Source organism: Hyposmocoma kahamanoa, unplaced genomic scaffold (genome assembly GCF_003589595.1).
Source record: "Hyposmocoma kahamanoa isolate Upper Pololo Valley unplaced genomic scaffold, ASM358959v1 65, whole genome shotgun sequence".
In the NCBI taxonomy this organism is placed as follows: Eukaryota; Metazoa; Arthropoda; class Insecta; order Lepidoptera; family Cosmopterigidae; genus Hyposmocoma; species Hyposmocoma kahamanoa.
The window spans coordinates 12,921,601-12,940,657 of record NW_020653853.1 but is presented as its reverse complement, the minus strand read 5'-3'; the positions used below and the strand labels follow the sequence as shown (position 1 = coordinate 12,940,657).

The 19,057-nt window shown below is 37.2% G+C and overlaps 1 protein-coding gene across 1 annotated transcript in view; it reads right to left on the bottom strand.

Annotated features, from left to right (window-relative positions):
- Window positions 1-5,744: 5,744 nt before the first annotated feature.
- Window positions 5,745-19,057, bottom strand: part of LOC113231240 (transcription factor hamlet-like) — a 178,647-nt gene continuing 165,334 nt past the window's right edge. The window contains exon 3 of the mRNA XM_026465467.1: window positions 5,745-7,228. Coding sequence (XP_026321252.1) covers window positions 6,426-7,208 — 783 coding nt within the window. The 5' untranslated portion in view covers window positions 7,209-7,228 and the 3' untranslated portion in view covers window positions 5,745-6,425. The remainder of the gene's footprint in view (window positions 7,229-19,057) is intronic.

The following is a 19,057-nucleotide window of genomic DNA, read 5'->3' as shown; positions in this document are numbered from 1 at the left end:
TCTTCTCTGGTGTATTTATTTTGTAAAAATTGAAAGTAAAAAAAAAAACTTTTTTTTTTATAATATTAAGTCACGGGGCGAACAAATCGTGCGCCTAATGTAAATACACGCCTGTTCATAACCGTTGCAGTGTCGCTCAGAGCTTTAAATCGCAAAGATCCGACATCCTTAGATATAAGTTGACAAGTCCCATGTGCCTGTAATTTCACCCACCCGTACCCTTCAAAACCGGAACACAGTATTGTTAACATTACTGCTTGGCGGCAGAAATAGGTAAGGTGGCAGTACTACCCTGGACGAACTCTTTCACAAGGAGCTCTACTGCTACTAAAAAACTTATATGTTGTCGGCACGTCCAGTGCTTAAAGTACTCTATAATTTCATTAAGTTGTAAATAAATACCTTATTAATTTGGCAAAAATGCATCGTAGAATTTATAACCACGTGTTGAAAATTAACACATTCCTAACTAATTTCTTATTAATTTTCTCTCACAAACTAGCTTAATTAAGAGCATAATAATTATAATTAGTACAGAAAGCGGCGAATGATGGCGCGGTTGCGTAAGCACAAGTGTTTTTGTGACAGCCAGAGTGGGTGCTAGGCCTATTTCGTCACGAGACCTTGCTGCCCGCTAATTAGCCACCTCACTGGGCACAGGTGATGGATCGGTCACCTTTTACATCTACAATGATGTTAGGAATCACTGGAAGTGATACCCTTGAAGAATGACATGCCACACTTTACATATAATACTTTAAAGTTATTTTCACTGAAAGTCACATTTCACTCTAATAGTTCTGAACAGGTATTAAAATATGTCAGATATCTACAACATTTCTTACTCGTTTGGTTTACAGACCATTTCTAGTGACGTTCCCAAGTTTTTTATTATATGCTCTGGAAGTAAACAAACTACGAATTAGATTAACACGTTGTCAAGATTTTCAAAAATTTTTTTTTTACAATAGACCTTAAATGTTTTCTGGACATTTTTTATCCAGCACCGATTACTATGTCACCTTTAGTAACTAGGTAATCGAGGTGACATGTCACGATGAAGTATGCTCTCGAAAGTCACGCAACTGACCACAAACAGGTTGAATTTGGTGGTTAAAACTTATCAAGACGCAAATTATGTTAAAAAATATACACGATGTCATAACCAAAGTGACGATTTCGTTGTACATTACTGACTACGCTAGTAAAAGCTGAAATGTTTATTTGGGAATTTCTCAATGGAAGTTTACTTGTAGCTATTTGATCACACAATATCGTCCATAGAATAGTAATCGACCTTTCATAACGATATTTCGTTGGTTATTTTTCATAATTAATACGCAGAACTGTCTCAACCAAGCGAGTTGCATCACTCTACTTGGGTGATTGACGGGGCGATGGCCATGTGTAATGAAGTGTTCTCTTTCGAGGTTATTTTTGAGTGTTTCTATACTTTGTTCATTGTAATTTGATAGATATAACGGTCACAAATTGTGTATAAAGCGAGGTAAAGATGCGTCGGCCGGTATTCTGAAAAATGTGTGTAAAAAGTATTTACACATATACCAGACCAGGTGTTTGTTACGTAGTTTGAGCTACTATTCTTGAATACAACACACTTTTTGTAGTCATTCTACTCAAAACTGGACCCGTCACTTTGCATGTCGATTATTACACGCAACAAACTTTCTAAACAAAACGATTACCTACCACTACAATAATTGATTTATTATAGCCTTACTTTTGCGTAATAAAATTACCAACCCAATTTGCGGGTGGACAAAAAATTTGCAAAAATCGTATAGAAGAACGGAGCGCAAAAGTTGTAATACTGTAGAGCTATCAGTAGTTTTTCAATAAGCAATAAATAATGTAACGCAACGCAACGGTGGCAGCGCACGCGCCGGCCGCTAACAAGGCTCCGTGCCATCGTTGTGCAACCGGCCCCACCCTGCGCTGGCACTTGTAGCCTATTTAGGTTCAAGTTATAGGCGAATTGCAACTTTTATTTTTATGCAAGATTTATTTTTATGAAATATGCTATTGCTTTATTAAAACTCAGTTGTTGATTACTCTCTAAGTAAGGGTGTATCGTTTTCTGTACGATACATACTACTTAAATACATTCAGCATATTATAGTCATAAGTATAGTTTATATTTTAAATTCATTCGAATATGACTTTATTCTTTTAAAAGTCAGTGTTGGTGTATATTTTCGCTTTAAGAGTTTCCATAGCTGGCAACAGCAAAAGTTTGTTCCTTGCTCCACCAGCTTAGTGATTCCGTTCTTGTCCGACTTGTGTTTAGAATGATATTATACATAGGTACTCTAAGAATCTAGATCTCTGCACGTAACGTCCCTATGATATAGCAACTTGATTGAAGTGTACCTATTTCTACGTACTTGGATATTTATTAGGTAAACGTAGAGGTACATATTTTGCAAGTTGTCAAATAATTTTAGAAAGGCGATTTAGTTTTTGTCAGTATCTATTGTCAGTGATAAACGGCTAAGTACAGATTACAATGCTGTCCTTGAATTCGGTTTACCTTTCTATTGCGAAGGTGTTTTGTTACAGTACGGACCAAAATGGAGATCCGGTATTCTGATAACGTCTGTTGCTGCGAGGTAAAGCATTATTTAGTGGTTCTTTTTTGAGGAAATTATGACGAATGTCAGAAGACAAGAATTAATTCTCTGTTTTACGCTATGCGGAAGTTGTTTGGCGAGTTGTAAGGTATGTACAGTATGTTGTATCTTGTTCTACATTTTTGTAGAACAAGTTTGTGAGATAGACATACGATTTATTCTTAGTTATATGCAAATTTTTATTTAGACAGAGTTCAAATCATCTTAGTTTCTCTTCGAAAGTTACACTTCATCACGAGCAATCATCAAATCCGATTAGGCAATAAGCATTCAAAAGTTGACGTCCAAACGTCTTAGCCTGAGGCGGATTGTCTATTTGTCTAATTACCTGGGTGAATACAAGGCGGCTGTTCATGTTGGCGGGCCTATTGTAAGGGCGGTTTCGTTTGTCGCAAATTAATCGCCATAAAGCATAATCATATCGTAAACGCGCTCGTGAGCTGCGCAAGAGCACGCCGGAGGCGCCCTTCAATTCCAAAATGGCGCTCACAGATTTAAATTGTATTAGGTCTTTGCTGTGGCTGCTATAATTTTCATAACTTTGTTGGTTGCTCTTATGTTAAAAGGTTTTCTTGTAATTCTGATAATTTTGAATACCGCATTTCTAATAACCTTGTTCGTGACTGGTACTTATTTCAAATTTAATCTGGCAAAAAGATCCTTGAAAGTTTTTCAAAATAATAACTTGGTGCCGTGGTAGCCTAATGGTTTGACCTATCGCCTCTCAAGCAGAGGCCATGGGTTTGAATCCGGCCTCGCACCTCTGAGGCTGAGGCTTTCGATATTTATGTGCAAAATTTAATTAGAAATTTACCATGAGCTTTTTAGTGAAGGAAAACATGAAACCTGCATGTCGAATAAAGTTCACAACCCTCGGAAAACCGTGAAGTTCCCAACCCGAACTGGGTCAGCGTGGCGGGGTATGGCCTAAACCTTCGCCCGAGAGGAGATCTGTGCCTTGGTATTTTTTTTTTACTTGGTATTTCTTTAAAATTTTTATTGAATTGATATTCAATTATTTTTATGTGAAATTACTCCACTAGTTTGTTATAATTATTAACACAAAGATAGAACGCTCGAAAAAATCCTTCGATCCGGCCGGATTCGATATTTTGCCGGATTGGTATGTTTTATTATGAGGATGTCTGCACGAAATTGCTACTTAGCAGTAAGGCAACTGTAAGTAACTTGTGTTCACTGGGAAGTTTTAAATAGGGAAAGGAGTTAAAAAGAAAGATCAAACCTTATTTATTGTTATTTATTCCATTTTGACAAGGTATTCGGTGACCTTTGAACGACTACTAAGTATCAAAAGTAGAAAACGATAAAGGTAATAATCTCTATCTTCTATAACTGCTATATATAAGTTAAATAGCATCTCTTTTATATTCCGATGTATTTTGGTACGAGTACACTAAACTGTAAGTCATGGCAAATTCATATAATTCTATTGTACAGGATCTATAAGTCAACAATATAACTCAAGAAGCTTATTCTGAACTTTAAAACATTTTGTTGTACGGCTTTTTAATAAAAATATTTAAAAATATTTTTTTAACAAAAATAAATTGATTTTAAGTACAAGCTCCTCGAGTTTTCGCGTTGCCTTTATAAACAATCTGTATAAAAGTTTAAAGGTAACATTGACTTTCAGAGAGCAATAAGGCATTAGATAAAATAAATAAATAGCCACTTTACACTTGTGTTGTGGATTGTATGACTGTCTGTAAGATTTTTCAACATTGCAATTCAAGTCTAGTGGTATCGGACAAGTTATTTTGGATTCTGAATTGGTGGCGCCAGTGTTCTTTGACACCACCACAGCCATGTTGTCATAAAAAGAAATAAAATAAAAATTACGCTATACATCGAGAGTAAATAATTTTTGTTAAAATGAAAAGGTACATACATACCTATCTTTTCATTTTAACAAAAATTATTTAGGGACAAAAATAATTTTATCCCTTAGGGAATAAGGGCGTTTCACTGTCGAGCATGGAATTTGAACGGTATAATTGATAACACAGCGCCATCAAATTTATCGTAAGTAGGAGATTGTTTGAAAATAAACCCAGTAGGCAGCTGTGCTTTACAGCGTTTTCTATTTAATTTCTTTGTTAATGGAATGTAAAGTACAACGTTCCATTTAGATGTAAAGTTTCATCACAGGCGCTATATTAAATTCTGCGATCCGGATTTAGCAAATATACTATTTTGCTCTTTAGTGACACAATTTTATTAATTCAATCTTGAAACAACATGAATTTTATAGTACAAATTGAAAGTGAAATATTATTAAAATTATTATTATATAAAATTTGAGTAATAACTTTTTTTTATAAAATCGTGTACGAAGTGTTTTTGCAACAGTAGGAAATACAAGAAAAAACCAAAATGCAATGTTTTATCGAGATCATTGATTTTAGTATTGATTTTTTTCATGAATTTCCTACAACTTTTTATAAATAAGTAAAAGTTACTTATACTCGTGTAACAATAGAGATCTATCTATACTTAAAGGAACGTTTAAATTAGGTCTTTGAGAGATTTTTCATTAAATGATTTAATCCATGAAAAATTAAGGAAACAAGGTCAATTTGAAATCCAGATAAATAAATTACAATCACAGATCCGTATCTTAATTTAGTTAATTTTGGAAATAATTAAATCAAATGTACAATTTTGTTTAATCTCTAATTTTATTCATACGTAATTTTTTTCTTATAAAAAAATCTCAAAATATAATAGAACATATTCTAATTTGCATAATTATCTTGAAACTTAACAGCGCACCAGGATTCATACGGAATGATTTCATATTCCGATACTGATGTTAAAAACTATATAATTTACGCAACATATACAACATTATCGTGAATAAAATTCCGAGAAATTAGAAAATTCTAAACAACATTTCATTAAAAAATATTTATAATATCTTCAATAATAAGCAACAAGTATTTATTGGTAACCGGCGTTTCCTCTCAGACTAATAATACTAATATATTTTATATCAAATAAAGCAAAATTTACAAAAAAATTATAATACAAAGATACTAGGTACATTCATACATTATCAATAAGTAGGTATAATTCTAATATAGCGAACACTCTGAACACTTAAAAATAGATTACCTATTTATGTTTTAGGACAAGGAATAATAGATTCTAGTTTCGTATATCTATCGGTAGTGAAATTCGGTATGAGACCTAACTAATCCTATATGTACTTTGAACGATAGCTTCTATTTACAATAGGTACATGAGATGCTTTGTCTTTGTTACTTTCATAACTTTATAAAGCCGACAAGTCGTCAGATTTATACTTGCTCTACAATAGCTTTCATTTTAACTACATACCTATACGACAAACAATGAAATTGCTGCATTTGAAATGTATTAAATTGAGCCATCCATATACATCTCTAAATCAAAAAAATATGTAATTTTCGTGGAATGTAACATCTGGAATTTCGGATTTTGTTGTGTTTATGATTGGCTCTATAATTTTCTAACCTTCGGAGAGTTGGCGTCGGCAAATTGTTGAACGCAGCATCAAGTTCTCAATACACCGCTTTATTTATGTTATTACGGGTCAGAGTTGAATATTTCTAAGAGGTTCTAAATAACAGAACTCGTTCTGGTGCATAAAGGTACTATTGTCGGTTCGATCGAGTAACAGTTCACAAACTCAATATAAGTTTTGTATAATTTACACAAGAGTCGTTTGAATGTATCGACCAGATTATTGTACTGCGGTAGTCGGGTCTACTATCAGGTGTGATCCGCGGCGCTTGCGGCGGCGGCAGCTGCCCGGCGCGCGGCTGGCGCTACTCGTCCCATGAACGACCGAATCTCCTCGAAGTAGGTCTCGTCCGGAGACCTCCGACGTCCATCGTCTCCGTTTTCAGCTTCGTGTTTCTTTAAATGTCTGTCCAGGTTTGTCTGCTGGCCGAAGCAGCGATCACAATGACGACACCGGAAAGGTCTCTCCTTGTTGTGAATGTTTCTCACATGTCTCTGAAGATTCGATGATATCGAAAAGGAACGTTCACAGTATTTGCAGCGATAGGGCTGCTCTCCAGTATGCGTTCGTAAATGTCTTGTCAGGTTCGCGCTTCGTGGGAACGCTTTCCCACAGTAAGAACAGGTATAACGGTCTCTCGCTCGAGGAACTCCGGGGTTTGAAGGTACGGGGGGCGCGCGGGGCGCGCCAGGGGCGAGCAACGTCGCCGCCGCTGCTGGGAGGAACGGGTAGCGGCCAAAGGAAGCTGGCAGTGCCAGCGGCAATCGCCTACAGAACTGGAGCAGCGCTGGGTGCGCTGGATGAGCAGGATGTGTTGGGTGTGGAGGGGGTGAGGGGGCGATAAGGTTACAGTTTTCATCTTCGAGTCGCTGGGGACGTTTGTGCGTGACACGCAGATCGAGCGGTTCGTCGGCACGCGGCGAACCAAGTGGGCTGCCGTGGTCCAGCGGGGATGGCGATGTTGGCGGGGAGGCTAGGCGGCGCGGCGCCGCGTGCTTTTCGCGCATGGCGGCCGCCGCGCACGCGCTCATCGGGCTCGTGCGCCAACGACCTGAAACAATAGACACACGTATTTACTACCTTTGTTCCACTAAAACATAAGAGCACTGCGATTGCCAAAGCCAGTTTTCAGTTTCAACGCAATTCGTGGGTTTTTAACAAATGGTTTTCTCCAAGAAAGCTAGTCAAGCTGCTAAAGTTTCTATTTCCGTCCTTAGTTAGTTTAGGTGCCCCTATAAACTAGCTCATTCGAGCTCATTCATAGTCAAAGGTGACAAGTGTCCAGTTTCGCTTCCTACAAACATCCTAGAGTCTGGTATGCTAAAGCGTGTACCGATTGCGAAATGACGGCAGACGGAGGGTCGGCGGCGGCGGGGGTGGGTGATAGATGTCAGCTCCTACGCGGCCGCACGCCCACTGACTTGCGACATCAGCAAACTAGAGCACTCGCTACCGAAGCGCTCGGTTTTTTGACTTAATTATTAACACCGCTTTATTGGCTATTTCGCTAACCGTAAATAAGCACTGCGCAATCTTAATGTTTTCACTGTCTTACTGCACTACGTGCGAATCAGGAATTTATTGCTTCACCTAATCATTCGGTAACTGAATGTTTGTGTGAATCAATTTCGTTTATTTAACTATAGGCTCTTTAAAGTTTACGCACTAAGTTAGTTATTAGATTTGCATTACTATCTCTTTAGTATTCCAAAGTAGTTTCTAAGTTACATGAGCAATGAATAAGTATAACTTGCTACAAGTAATTAAGATGTAGCAATAAATTTCTCCGGCCGTCTACCTACATTGCGTTATTACAAAAATGTGGCGGAAAGGTCGTGGTTGGGTGATTGAACAACATCATTGGCGTGATTGATCGGCGCGCGCATCACCCACGTTCGTCACGCGCATTGTTGGCGTGCGCCGGCGCAAACAATAATAGCGCGGTTGAATCATTAACAAACAGTAGAGAAACACGAATTTTCCCATACGTAGGTACAAGTAAAGGCTAATTTAATTATCTAGTTCCCCTGTACTTTAATTTAAATCGTTTGGAATTAAATTTATTCTGCTCAAAACATGCAAGTATTTAAATGATTTTGTTTTTTGTTAATGTTTTGGTTTTTATTCGTAAAATAAAGCATGAATTTTGAGCCAAGAAAAACATGTCCACTTTCAACGTAGTGTACAAAAAGATTTAGTTACTATTTAAAATCATTACACCGTGACGAAGATCTGTCCTGCCGATACCGCCGTATATGTTAACTACATTACGATTTCATTAGAGTTTATTAGAATGATTGATTGTTTTAAAGCCAACGCTTATTTGCTAGAATCCACACTCACGATCTCGAAAAAGGACATTACAAATACAGTAAGTTTACTTTTTTTAATGCTTTTGATATATGTGTTAATGTAAAAAACACTTCACGTTCTAGAGGTTAGAATGATTTATTTTGATTTGTTTTTTATTTTAATGGTAGAAATTGTAAAAAAAGGAGATTAATAACATGTTCCTGCAGTATTTTAGAAGCAGTAGAGCTCCTTTTGAAAGAGTTCGTCCTGGGAAGTGCCACCCTACCTATTTCTGCCGCCAAGCAGTAATGTCAGAATTACTGTGTTCCGGTTTTGAAGGGTAAGGGTGCTGGTGAAATTTCAGACACATGGGATTTGGCAACTTATGTCTCAGGGTGACGGGCGTAGTGGCAGTGCCCCTCAGAATTTGCGATTTCAAACTTTGAGTGACACTGCAACTGTTATGGACAGGCGTGTAGCGTACCATCAGGCGCACGACTTGTTCGTGCCGTCTCCTCATATTATTAAAAAAAAAATCTGCCCAATAAAAGGACATTTTTCAGGAGAGAGGTTTAAAGGTTCTACGAACGAAATTAGCAGATAATTTTTTTTATGCTTAAATAGGTAGATAGAGTATATAATTTTTATTATTTGTTTCGTGCAGATACTTCCTGTACTATGAGTACCGGAGTAACATAGTTCGTACTCCACATACACTATGCAGAACTCTTATATCAGAACCAATATGGAAAGGTGCGAATTTTAGAATCAGTAAGCTGACATTAGACATGTATCTACAAATGTTACACAACTTGATAATATAGTGTTCCCAACACGCGTAGTCTAGCACGCTGGTTTGTTGCCCAGTACCCCTTCGACTCCTTGTGGAGAGATGTGTCTAACGATAGTAACTTACTGTATAATATATTGGATACAATCCTACTTTTAGCATCCATTGTGTAAAAAGTGCATCAGCTACAAATTTGTTCAGTCACGCCTCTCGGCCAGTGCAGCTAATTCGCACCAAAACTGCGCCCGCGCATAAATCCGTCCAACGAGGGCCAGGTCGACCGTATTTGGCCAACTCGTGAGGTTCCGCTGCATGCTTATGATTTGTTGCTAAGGGATTTTGTTGAAGTATTGGTACAATCGGGTACAATGTAAAGGTGTACAGGATAGTTAACATAAAAGAAATTTTTCTTTCGCGATAGTTACACATAGGAAATTAAGCTATTTTTCCGAATCTTAATCGAGTATATTTGTTTTTCCAAACAAACTAACGTTTCGGTCCTTTTCACAGGGACCATGGAAAAACGGGTTTCTTTGAAAAACAATCTAGATTTGAAAAAATAGTTACATTTCATATAAAACAAAGATACAAAATGACGAGGGACGAGTGTGGAGCTGATAACAATTATTGTATATTATTACATACACAGATACCATAACACTCGTCTCCCATTGAAGTAATAATATCGCTCACACGCCATAACCTCGCATTAGGGAAATCCCGTATCGCGGGTGCTATGGACACACACATAGACAACCACAAATTACACCCAAACCCACGAGAGAAATAAATGTGTGCCGTACAAATATTTCTCCCGGCCGAGAATCGAACCCGGGACCTTTGCGTGGCAGTGCAGCATGATAACCGTTCTGCCACGGAGGCAGGCAGTAGAATCAGGTACGTTCAAATTTTACTCAATAAAAGTAAAAAAAAATCGAACGTATTAGAATGTTACGTGTATGGGTAGATACCAGTACCCAGGTATGTGTCGAAAAATAGATTAATTTTATTCAATGTGCTTTCGACGAATAATGCGTACTAGTTAATATTTCGGCAATTATTTCTCAAGTGTTTAATATCACGTAAGTGAAATTTGTACTCTCTTAGAGTAAAATAAGTACACTATACACAAGTATTTCACAATACGTTCGACCTTTTGTACCACATCTTGTCCAGTTCGGTACAAGCTATCAAAGGAGCCGGCCGATATAAGGAAGCTAGACGACATTAGGCGTGCACCATATTTGTAACGCGCGCTGCTACTTAACTCGTAGTCGATTTCGAGACGTATTTGCTGCTTTTACGGCATGAAGAGATTTAGGCGTTCAAAAGTATAAAAACTGTGTCTTCTATTAAATGAAGTTGATGAGAATAAACGTTTCGAATTGGTTTAGTGTTATAGCGACACGATATTTATTTCATGGGTTTCACTTTCAATACTTATTTAGTAGGTACTAAAATACGTAGAGACTGGAGTGATCGTACCAGACCGTACAGAGACCCTAGTGTTGCATAACATTTAAAGTCATAGATGGAAAATTTCATAACTTATGCTGTTTCTTATTCATACAATTTTGAATTCAGAAAGTGATATCGAGTTCTTAGATTTTCGCGATTGTTACACATTGGAAAAATTAATTTCCTATTAGAAACTGATAATTTATTTAAATATCCATGGTAGTCTAATGGTTTGACCTGTCACCTCTGAAGCAGAGGCAGTGGGTTCGAATCTGGGCTCGCCCCTCCGAGTTGTTGCGAAATTTAATTTGAAAACATGACCTTTTCGGTGACAGAAATCCCGTGAAGTCCCCAACCTGCGTTTTTTGGGCCAACTTGGCGGACTGTGCTCTAAATCCTCGTCTGAGAGGAAACCCGTACCCAGAAGTGTGACGTATAAATAGGTTGATGATGATAATAATCTGTGTCTAAGTGTACTACTATTTATTTTTAAATCGGACTTTGTATTATGCTAATTCAACTTCATACCATTGAACGGCTTACGACAGCAATAAATAACGCATGTATGTAAAACTAACTACACATTCGTACAGAAGAGTAACGAATCATGATCCACTAATTACGCGTAATTAACTACGTTCGGAAGTGACGCTCCTTGTGGGCGGAGCATCTACGGTCTACGGCCGGCTATGTATGTAAATGTGAATACCATAGCCAATGAACGGCGTCACGGCTGGCCGCCTCGTGATATATTAGCATTTGAATCGCTTATTCGTTACGAGTATTTGAACATTCCTACTCAGTTTTGTAGGCTTTTATGACTTTTGAATTGATTAGATTAGTTGGTTCGTCCCACTCGTTTATATGACGTTTTTGGTCACCTCTAGTTATGAACGTAGGGATGTAAATACCGTCCTTCTTAATGACATGACAATCTGTGTGATTGGGCTAGATTTTCCAAAAAGTGTGATTTACATGTGAAGGGACGAACAAATGGTGCGCCTGGTGGTAAGCGACACGCCTGTCCATAACAGTGGTAGTGCCACTTAGGGTGCGTACAGATCTGGCGAATGCGTTGCACGCGCGCTGCACGCGTGTTGCACGCGTGTAGTTAAATACATATTAGTAATTGTGGCGCATGAGCGGTGTGAAAGGCACGCGAAGAGATCGCAATACGAAATGCACGTGCGCAGTTCGCGAGTCTTTCGCAAACAGGCGCATTTGCGGTGCATTCACCAGATTTGTACGCACCCTTAGAGCTTTAAATCACTAAGATCGAAGGGCACTGCCACTGCGCCCGTCACTCTGACACACAACTTGATAAGTCCCCTGTGCCTGTAATTTCACCTGCACCCTTACCTTTCAATTGTAAGGTGGCAGTAGTTCACTGGATGAATCCTTTTCTCAAGAAGCTCTATTGCTAAAAAATAAATGTTACGTTATATCTTTACTCCTATAGTACGACGAAAATACATACCAGGAAATATCCGACATTAGACATTACGTATCTTGTGCCTGTGATTGTCCTGTCTCACTTTATTCTTCAATTCGAATTACTGCAGTGATAACATTAATGTGCCAGATAACCAGATCAATTGCGTGTTCCCAAACTTGGGAATTCCCTGTATTATGAAGTAAAACAGCAACGGCATTCACTCTGGGGTACTTCCGAGAACACCAAGGTCAGAAACAATTTATAAAAGTACATTTTTAATATTTTTCCTACCGGGATCGAACCTGAGAACTCCTCATCCAGCGCTATAGTGGAAACTGTTGGGTTACCGAGATCGTCATAAGCCGCAGTGGTGCGTGGTAAAAATATATGGGTCGGTCGGGGGAACCGGTACCATGTAGATAGGTGGTCCTGGCGGGCTCTACACTTACTTACAATGCGTATCGTTGAAGATTGGTTTTAAAAGCAGAGTTTAAGATGCCTCTATGTTAATTTACATTAATGATGAATATTTAAATTGTCGTTATAGCTATTAAATGCTACTGACGCCAACCATTATTATTTGCATACCTATATGTTTATATATTCATTTACATACTACCTTTATTTTATAGTGTTTTGAAATTTACTACGTTGAACTAGAAATATCTTATGGAACTTCTATAGCTGCCCATAGACATACGACCTGGTGTCCGTGACTTCATCTGCCTAGAATAGCAGTAGAGCTCCTTGTGAAAGAGTTCGTCCAGGGAAGTACTAACACCTTACCTATTTCTGCTGCCAAGCAGTAATGTGAGTATTACTGCGTTCCGGTTTAGAACGGTAAGGGTGGTGGTGAAATTACGGGCACATGGGACTTGTCAACTTGTATCAGGGTGACGAGAACAGCGGCAATGCCCCTCAGATCTTTGCAAATTAAAGCTCTGAGTGGTACTGCAACTGTTATGGACTGGCGCGTTCTTATCATCTGCGGTCTTACCATGAACTCTTATTACAGTTCAGTATAGGTTTGTAACGACAAAAAGCGGGATGGTGATATGCACTTCATGCAGCATTAAGTAAGGCCCCTGTTCTTGTTCTTGACTTGTTCGTTCCGCCATTTGGTTTTATAAAAAAAAATACAAACTTTAATTCCCTATTCCACTCCTTTTTGGATTTATTTTTGTGACAAAAAGTAGCCTGTGTCCTTCTTCTAGATCCCGTGTACCTTTGTACCAAAATACATCAATATTGGTTTAGTGGTTTAGGTGAAGACGTAACAAACAGAGTTACTTTTGCATTGCATAATATTAGTTTGGATGTACATGGAAACACTGGTACGATTATTATAATTAACGTGTTGTAACTTGGTGATGTAATCAAGATTATAATAAACTACGACCTACGTATACCGATTTATATACAAAGATAATAGCTCTATATATGTAGCCAATGGTATTGCAGAAGTTACGCACGGTTGCCAATCCGTGACTGAAACGAAGGTATGTATATATATTTGTTTCTTAAGATAAAATTAAAATGATATAAGATCGTAAAGGAAAATGTTTTTATTCAATGAGATGTTCCGACGAATCATGTAAAAAGTAAACAACCATTGATGGCCCAAGGCTTAATTGCATTTCTCCGCTCCGTTTTGATAAATAATAGGCCTAAAATACGTTCCGCTTTCTGCATAGTTCTTTGATATTTCTATTTTTGAATGCTATTGCTAATGCTATTGTGTTAAACGAGTGAAATAGACACATAATTATAAAAAAAAAAAATAATAATAAATAAAAAACGAGAAATGTTTTTCGTGGTATTTAATTAGGTAAATAATAGGAGGCCATGCAGTAAAATTTTGTGGAAGAGTACCTATATGTGTCAACATTAGGCACCCACCCCATTTTTATCCATTCACCTTAGACCTAATATTTTAGTTTTGTAAAACACCTAAATCTTTTAATATTGAATTATAATACATAATTGTGAAAAGTGGTATTAATAGCTTACATACATTTCAATGCCCTTTCCCATCACTATGCCTTATAATAATATTAATTAGACGAATTGATAATTATTTTTGTAAAAATTGGATCGATTGTAAAGCAAACGGTGGAATAATGAAACGATAGAGGGCGCCACCGGAAGGTAAAAACTTAGACGAGAGCGACGTTTACGAGAATCAGCGAGGAGTGTGTGGATCGAAACTCGAAGAAAATATTTCACCTCTAAGGGTAGCAAATTAGAGGATTATTTATGAATAAAAAAGACGCAACGTTTCAAACACTAACAAATACATATGTTTACTAACTATGCAGTAAACTTATAAAAAGTTTGAAGAATGTAACCGGTACATTAAATAGATCATAAATCCGAAAATTCAGTCACAGTAGCAATACCACGACAAAAATGCTATAAGAATTTATAGCCGCTTACATCCAATCATTCCATACATATAATGTTCTCTTTCATAGCTTCTCATAAGATCGTGCATGTCGCAGATTCACACGCGCTAGCATGTTTTTTTGTCGACATATCGAGCGCGTTGTTTGATTTATTTCACATCACTATTTTAGGATATGTGGCGCGCCTATCGCCTTATAGCAAGATGTGAAATTACTGAACCTACCATGTATAACTATGATATCTAACTATTTTTTAGATTTAGATATCAAGATAAACAGATACTTTAGTTAGATGATTTTAGGTGTATTTCACCGAATTTTAAATTTGTGCGTCGAGTCAACTCTTCGAAGATTCGTGAGGTATCTTCACAGTGGTGGCTTTAATCTTGTCCTAAGAACAGGTTTATGCCCAACAGTGTTATACAACTTCTGCGTATTTAGATGACAAAAATCCGTGGTAGTAACCCGTTTAGCTCATGGAGGTAGTCTCGATCTCTGATGTTTCAAATAAAAAAAAATATTGTAAATGTTATTTACAAAGAGCAGCCCTTAGAGTTTCTTGCTCATTCTTCTCAGGGGAATCTGCCTTACGAATGAGCGGTAGAGTTTAACCATTGTGACGATTTCAAGTGTAATAATGCTTACCTATGAAATAAAGATTATTTTGAATTTGAATTTGAATTTGAGTGGCCTATATAGGTGTTCACGATGAACTTCAAAATTTAATAATAATAGGATTGTTTTAATAACTACTACAATACATACTCGTATATACGACTTTTTATGATATCAAGTGACGGGACGACCAAGACGTGCGCCTAGTCGCAGTGCCAGTCAGACCTTTAAAGCGCAATGATTTGAGGTGCACTGCCATTGCGCCAGTCACCTTCAAACAAAACTTGATAAGTCCCATGTGCCTGTAATTTCACCACCTCCCTTACCCTTCAAATCTGGAACACAGTAATGCTTTCATTACTGCTTGGCGGCAGAAATAGGTTAGGTGGCAGTACTTCTCTAGACGAATTCTTTCACAAGGAACTCTACTAAAAATAGGTTGGCTACATTAACCCCATTCAAAACCACTGTGCTTGCGGATCTCCCACACAAAGTATGTTTCACCTGCTCTCGTGTGACCGTGACCAGCTACACCTGTGGAGACCTGCTAAAGGCAACAGTTAGGGGTAAATAGGTCGTTGCTTACTGGGCCAAAGAAATTTAACCGGTTTGTTATTATATTGGTTTTTGGCATTGACTAGACAAGAAGAACAATATCTACTGTGTATTTTTTTTTATTTGTTACAAAGCAAAACAAAACCTTATAATTAATTACAGTCTAGCCATTTTACAAGACTAATAAGCAATTTAATATAACATAATTTCCTAAAATAAAGGTAATTTATTATAAAGAAATTGTCCATCGACAAAATATATTTTAATATTAGTTAAGGGGAAGACGCTTTGTTTGTGTGTTCATAGTCTAGTTAGCACTGGCACTAATATTTATTTTATTCACTATAATTAACTACACTACTCAAAAGGTTTAGTTCTTTGTAGTCTACGCACTATATTTGTATTGTCCAATAGCTGTATAGCCTCTATGTTCACGGGTTGATGAAGTCTATGTTTGTGAGCTTCGACGTACTTATATCACTTTATTTACAAGCTTTATATTCAAATCACAATGCAGATCCTCATTTCGTATATACCAAGGAACACCCGCAATTGTCCACAGTATTTTTTTGGAAGGTTGTATTGTCTGTATGTTGCTTTTAGCGGCACAGCCCCAGAGCTGGATAACTGTCACTTTCGTTGATGAAATTGTTTCCATTACCAACGTCTTGTTTTGGTAATGCTCATTCATTTCGAAACATTTGTACTACCAGTTAATATCTTGTACGTGTGTATGTTGTACCGTATCGATAACCATATAAGAACTTAATGGCTCTACTGTTCCGATGGATCGATTGCATCGGACATGTTGTAGCTCCTATATTGTGCCGGTCACATGAGCATTAAACCTTTAAGCTTGGTACATACGTATATACAAGCACCTGCGTTTATATTCATTACAATCTGCCTTATACGTTTACGAAGTTAGCGATTTTCTAAAAAAAATTATTTAAAGCTATCGGCCTATAAAGCCTGGAAGTTATAGAAATCCTGATCGACTAAGCTTTTTTGAACACCTCCAATAGATAGCATGAACTGCTATCTATTGTCAAGTCACATGTACTAGACTACTTAATGATATTAAAAACTTGCCCATTAAAATATGTAAGACGCGACTGTATGATAAAGGATACAATTTATTACGTGTGAATAATCTTTTACAATAATTATTATTATATTAATATTATCTCAATCAATTTACCTTTTACATAATGTTGATAATTTAATACAATCATGTGACGGATTTTTTGTATGCCTTTCTTTATTCTCTGGCGAAATATTTTGTACATACCTTACTATTGTGATCTCGACCGGCGCGTTTCTTGCAAATAAATCTATGTGATTTGGGTCTTTCTTTAATTCCTGGCGAAATATGTTGTCCCTACTTTACAATTGTTATCTGGACCAGCATGTTTCTTGAAAATAAACCGATGTGATTTGGATCAATAGTGTATTTATTGCTGTAGATGCCATCAGTCAATAATCAAATTTCATTTTCTTTATCAAATATTTAGAAATTTGAATCACTAAGTGAATTAAAATTTTTCCACATATTAAAATATAGGTTGTACAGTCTAGAGCACGCTACTTAAATCTTATTAATGACGTTATGTTTATACAAAGTAAACTACTATTGCAATATTTTATTTTTATTGAATAGTCTTGGGGTTATACTATCATGATATTTATCTATTAGACTGACGTCTGTCAGATGGACATGAGGTTGGTTGTCTGTTGTTGCTTTTCGGTATCCACGTGTGCAATTTTCATATGATTCTCGATCAAGGGTCCCGGAATCCACAAATCAAGGAGACTCTCATACTATATTGGCGCCTGACACGCGAGGCCCTTGTTTTTTTTTGAGTGAAAATTTGTATGAAAAGTCGCGCACGCGTGGACCGCCGACTCAGGACGCTGACTTTGAGGATGCGGACGCCACAGAAGACGTCAAAGCCACGGCTGATGCCAGGAGAATGGCCGCGATGTTCACCGCGCTCCAGGAAATTAACTTCCGCGCAATGGAGCACATATAGCGCGCTTCCTGGACCATAAACTGACGTCTGTCAGATGGATATGAGGTTGGTTGTCTGTTGTTGCTTTTAGGTATCCACAAATGCAATTTTCATATGATTCTTGATCAAGGGTCTCAGAATCCACAAATCAAGGAGACTCTCATACTATACTATTATTTTGTGCAAATTCTCCACTAGTTTGTTGTTATTATTTATACAAAGATTGAACAAGCACCAAGAAAAATTCCTTCGATCCTGCTGTACTCGAGCCGCCATCTGTTGCCTAAACGTGGGTGCATTACTACCCACACTAAACTACTATTATTTCGTTTTTTAATCCAGAAAAACGGTACAAGCAAAATGAGCGAGCCGATTATAATGAAAATAATACAAATTAGATTGAAATAGGTAAACAATGCAAACGTCAACTTAAAAAAAACCGAACAGCTCAAAAATAATGCTGTGCTATTGTATACGGTTTGTATTTACAAGTGAATACCGGTCTTTAAATTATTGCGTGGTCAGAATATCTTTCCTTAAGTAAATAATACTTATTTATTTACAGTACGAATAAGTTAAGTATTCGTACAATGATGTTATGTTCAGTAAATATTTTGTTTGCTTTTATTAAAGGTATGATTTGGCTTGTGAATTAGATATATTGGCATTTAATAATTGCAAGTTTTACCACCGAATTAAATCTATGGCTGATAAAAAATTAATTATAAGTAAATACATACATATATGTAAGTATAAGACAATATACGTTGCTCCGATCCCAAAGTTAGTAACTAAAGCACTTCTGTTATGGCAATCGGAAACAACGACGGTACCATAAACACCCAGACTCGAGGCAATGTAGAAAAGTTAGTGTTTCTGCCTTAACAATGGAGACATCATGAACACCGGTGTGAAAAACACTCGATCACGGAGGTCGTCAAAAGTTATAAGAGTACCTGTCGAATAAATCGGGTTTAACAATCCCTGAAGAAAATTGAATATTCTAAAGTTGATTTTACAACATCTACGGCAATTCACTTGAGACCCAGCTAGGGCGCAACTTTGTTGCCGCCATTTTATCGTTCCATAAACAAAACTAATCAACATCTAATCATCGAAGTGGACCAACCACGATGGTATCTCAAATATTTGAGAACAGGATCAGACCAATGGCGTTTAAATTTTCCGCGCATGCGCGCATTGATGACCTAGTTTAGTTTACACGGTGTTGTATGAAATTCGTGTTTTCATACCGTTTAGTAGCTGCATGCTAAGTTTACAGGAGAAAATATACGAATTTTAATAAAAATTTTATATT